Below are 5,000 nucleotides of genomic sequence, written 5' to 3'. Positions count from 1 at the left end.
TCTCTCTCTCTCTCTCTCTCTCTCTCTCTCTCTCTCGACAAAAATTAATAGTGTACATGAAATTTAAATATTTGTAATTCCAAAAACGAGAGAGAGAGAGAGAGAGAGAGAGAGAGAGAGAGAGAGAGAAGATTTAAGAGAGTCAACAGAAAAGATTTAAGAATGTCAACAACTCGTAGGATCAATGTAATATATATACTCTCTCTCTCTCTCTCTCTCTCTCTCTCTCTCTCTCTCTCTCTCTCTCTCTCTCTCTCTCCACCCTTGAGTGTCTCTCCAATTTGCACATTCCTTCAGGGGGAATTCCCATCCTTCCTCCTTACCCCTCTCTCTCTCTCTCTCTCTCTCTCTCTCTCTCTCTCTCTCTCTCTCTCTCTCTCTCTCTCTCTCTCTCTCTCTCTCTCTCTCTCACGGCATCCTGACACTCCCACACTCACTTGAGACACACAGCCAGACCACACCTCGCTCTCTCACTCTCTCACATTGCACCAGGACTCTCTCTTACTCCTTTTAGTCTGACTCGATCTCACTCGCTTCTGAAACGCTTTGCTCTCTCATCATCGCTGCTTTCCAAAGGCTCCTGTTGAAGGTACTCGTGTTTTTAGGGTAATTCTTATGTTTCTGGTTTATCATAAGGAGAAACTGTCTTGAAAACTCGGCCTTAGAAAATTGTCGAGAGAGAGAGAGAGAGAGAGAGAGAGAGAGAGAATTTAGAGTTTAGAATTTATTGTGTTATTGCATTGTGAACGATGGTTGTTGTTACAGGTGTACATTGTGACATTCTCGTAGCAAGATACAGATATAGCTAGAATTAAGAATAATGATGAAGTGTCATAATTATAAAAGATTACTAAGACAGTAAAATTCATGTAATAACACTAAAATACGATAAAAGAAGAACATCATGCTAATAAACTATCGTGTAAAAAGACAACATTAGCGGTAAAACTAGCAGTAAAACTATTACTAAAACATCATAAAATTCAAAATATGAGACTAAAATACAGTAAAACATAAGAACACTAATGATAAAATTGCCACATAGAAAGAGAAGTACTAGTGGTGTCACAATTAAAGCTGAAGGTCGTTACTCAGAAGGAAGTTTATAAGTCTTCTTTTGAACGTGAACACATTTCCTATATCTTTTATACACGAGGGCAAGGCGTTCCATAATCGCGGACCTTTTACAGAAATTGATCTCTGGCCGTTGTCAGTGCTAGTTCTGGGTATATACAGTAGATTGTGTTGCCTCGTGTTTGTCTGGTTTACATCATTCACACTTGGAAAGGTGACAAGCCAACTAGGATATTTCTTTTTTAGAATATTGAACATAAAACACATTGCTCGTAATCACATTTTTTGCTAATTTGTAGCCATCTTAATTCATTTAAAATAGGAGAAGCATGGTCATACTTAGATCTATTACCCACAGCCACTTTGGCAGAAAAATTTAGTATTTTTTGTACTCTTTTTAGCTGAGTTTTATTGGTGGTGCCCCACACCGTCATGCCGTAGTTAATCAAGCTAAGGACGAGTGTCTGTATCACAGTTGTTCTGGCCTTAGTACTAAACAAGTTTCTTATGCGATTAATATACATAAGTATCGCAAAAGTTTTCTTGGCTAACTCAGTAATGTGGTTGTCAAAAAGCATGTACTTGTCGAAATAAACTCCCAAGTTCTTAACAGAATCACTTGGCTTAATCTGTGCATCATTAACATGTATTATGGTGTTATTTGGTATTCTAGACAATAGAGCTCTTGATCCAATGAACATACACTGTGTCTTCTTGGCATTTAGTAGGAGACCATTATTATTAAAATAGCTTATTATTTTATTCAGAGTTTCTTCTGTTCGTCTGATTAGTTCATTTAAATTATCGATCGAATCTGAATGAATGAACTGAGTGTCATCAGCGTATTGTACTAGCTGGCAGTCACTGATATGAGTAGCAAGGTCATTAACATAGATCGTAAATAAGATAGGCCCAAGTATTGACCCCTGAGGGACTCCAAAAGACACTTCTAATTTTGAGGAAATGTTTTCTCCAACACGAACACACTGAGAGAGAGAGAGAGAGAGAGAGAGAGAGAGAGAGAGAGAGAGAGAGAGAGAGAGAGAGAGAGATTAAAGCGTTTTTAAGAATATTTTTATGGTTCTGGTGATAGATTAGCAAGATTTCTAGTTTATCATAAGAAGAAACAGTGTAGAAAACTGTGGTAATCGTCTCTGTGGGATTGAAAAAGTGTCATGGTGAGAGAACAAGCAGTTTGTAAATATAAGCTTAGATATTTCACTTATTTCTTTTGTGACTTTTCCTTCCTTGTGCGTTGTGATGGAAAATGAGGCTGGGAGTGTCAAGGAGGGAGTGTCAAGGAGGGAGTGTCTAGGAGTGCCTCTGGGTGTGTTATGGTGCCACTTAAGAACACTTGTTGATATTGTACTCTGCTTTCATTTTGCTTTTTTGTGTTTCCCGTGTGTTGTTGTACCAAGTGTTGCTTTTATTGATGTAGATTGGTGGATGAATCTTGTCGTGTGTGTTTTCCTTGTTTTTTTTTTTTTTTTTTTTTTGGTCCTTTTCTCTTGATTTGTGTTGTCTTGTCCTTGTAATGCGTGGAGTGTGTGTGTGTGTGTGTGTGTGTGTGTGTGTGTGTTGCTGTGTGTTGCTGTGTTGTGTTTGTGTTGCCGTATCCCTTAGTGTAACTTTCCAAGCACACACACACACACACACACACACACACACACACACACACACACACACACACACACACACGCAAGGCTCCTTAACCACGTCTTGTATATGTCAATGTGTGTGTGCGAGGAAGTGGAAGAGGTAGAGGAGGAGGAAGAGGAGGAGGAGGAGGAGGAGGAGGAGGAGGAGGAGAAGGAGGAGGAGGAGGAGGAGGAGGAGGAGGAGGAGGAGGAGGAGGAGGAGGAGGAGGAGGAAGATGAAGAAGGAAGACAAGTAGACGTGTCGGACAGAGAGAGAGAGAGAGAGAGAGAGAGAGAGAGAGAGAGTAAACTACAGTCAAATCACCTCAAACTACAGTCAAAACTCTCTCTCTCTCTCTCTCTCTCTCTCTCTCTCTCTCTCTCTCTCTCTCTCTCTCTCGCCCCTAACAGAGAAATCCTGAAGGTAAAAAAATCTCAAAAACTAACACATTTATAACAAACCTCCTCTCACTCACTCTTTCTCTCACTCTCTCACTCTCCCTCTCTCACTTTTTCACACTCACACACTCTCACTCATAAGAATCACCTCTCCCAACAGCACTAATCCTTCTCCACCGCCCCTCTCTCACTCCCTGTCTCTTTCTCTCTCCCTCATAACAGAGAGGTCTTGAAGGCAGCGCGGCGTCTCAACCTAACGTCATACTTTCACTGGGTCGCGTCAGACGGCTGGGGGAAGCAGAGTCACCTGGTGGAGGGGCTGCAGGAGGTGGCTGAAGGGGCTATCACTGTGGAACTAACTAGTGACGTAAGTAGGGGCGTGTTTGGGGGTGATTTTGGGGTGTTTGTGTGTGTTTTGGGGTATAATTGTGTGTTTGGGTATGTTTTGGGTGTGTTTTGGGTGTGTATTGGTGTGTTTTGGGTGTTTTTGGAGGGGTATTGGTGTGTTTGGGTGTGTTTTGTGTGTTCGGGTGTGTTAAGGGTGTTTTGGGGTGTGTTTGGGTGTGTTTGGTGTGTTTTGTGTGTTAAGGTGTGTGTGGTGTGTTTTGTGTGTTGGGTGTGTGTGGGTGTGTGTGTGTTTTGGGTGTGTTTTGGTGTGTTTTGTGTGTGTGTGTGTGTGTGTGTGTGTGTGTGTGTGTGTGTGTGTGTGTATGGGTTTTTTGAATGTGTGTGTGGGTGTGTTTGGGCGTGTGTAGGCGTGTATGGGTGTGCATGGGCGTGTTTGAATGGGCAAGGATGTGTGTGTGGGCGTGTGTGTGGGTGTGTGTGGACGTGTATGGGCGTGTATGGGCGTGTATGGGTTTATATAGGTGTTTATTGGTGTGTATGGCCGTGTATAGGTGTATATGAATGTGTATGGGCGTGTGTGGGCGTGTGTGGGCGTGCATGGGCGTGTGTGCGTTAGGTTAGGTTAGGTTACGTTAGGTTAGGTTAGAAAAGGAATAAAGAAAGAGAGAGAGAGAGAGAGAGAGAGAGAGAGAGAGAGAGAGAGAGAGAGAGAGAGAGAGAGAGAGAGAGACTGTGAATTCTGGTGGAAGGGAGGAAGAAATGGAGGGAAGATGAATGTGAGATGGAGGTAATCAGCTGGTAAGGAGGTACAGATTTGAAGAGGAGGAGGAGGAGGAGGAGAAGGAGGAGGAAGAGGAGGAGGAGGAGGAGGAGGAGGACAAGAGGAATATATGGAAGTGTTGAGGGAAGGAGTGTGTGTAGGCATAAATATAAGGAGGAGGAGGAGGAGGAGGAGGAGGAGGAGGAGGAGGAGGAGGAGGAGGAGGAGGAGGAGGAGGAGGAGGAGGAGGAGGAAGGAAAGGAAGAGGGTGAAGAAAGGAAGGAAAAGGGGAAGAGTTAGGACAAGACATAGTGCTTACAGAGAGAGAGAGAGAGAGAGAGAGAGAGAGAGAGAGAGAGAGAGAGGAAGTGTCGTGAGTGCAATTGTGTGTGTGTCTGTTGGTGTCCGAGGGTTCCTGCGGCGTGATTGAGAGAGAGAGAGAGAGAGAGAGAGAGAGAGAGAGAGAGAGAGACAGAGAGAGAAACAGAGAAAGATATGCAGTCAACTCTACAATCTCTCTCTCTCTCTCTCTCTCTCTCTCTCTCTCTCTCTCTCTTCTCCATCTCTCCCCATCTCCTTCTCTCCATTTTCTTTCTCTTCTCTCCATCTCCTCTCCCTCTCCTTCCTTTCCCTTCCTCTCCCTCGCCCTCTCCTTCCCTTTTGTCCACCCTCTCTCTTCCTCTTTTCCTCTTTTATCCATCCTCTCTCTCTTCTCTCCTTCTCTCTCTCCACCCTCCCTCCTTCCCTCTCTCCCTCCATCCCATCCCCTTCCTCCTCCTTCC

General features: G+C 43.7%; 1 protein-coding gene across 2 annotated transcripts in view; it reads left to right on the top strand.

Moving 5' to 3' along the window:
* The window catches only part of LOC123502668 (metabotropic glutamate receptor-like), a 112,580-nt gene that overhangs the window by 67,850 nt on the left and 39,730 nt on the right, over positions 1 to 5,000 (top strand). For both annotated transcript variants that reach the window (XM_045251839.1, XM_045251838.1), the window contains exon 3: positions 3,333 to 3,477. In XM_045251839.1, the coding sequence (XP_045107774.1) occupies positions 3,333 to 3,477 (145 nt within the window). The remainder of the gene's footprint in view (positions 1 to 3,332; positions 3,478 to 5,000) is intronic.

Source organism: Portunus trituberculatus, chromosome 12 (genome assembly GCF_017591435.1).
Source record: "Portunus trituberculatus isolate SZX2019 chromosome 12, ASM1759143v1, whole genome shotgun sequence".
Classification (NCBI taxonomy): domain Eukaryota; kingdom Metazoa; phylum Arthropoda; class Malacostraca; order Decapoda; family Portunidae; genus Portunus; species Portunus trituberculatus.
This window is presented reverse-complemented; position numbering and strand designations above follow the sequence as displayed.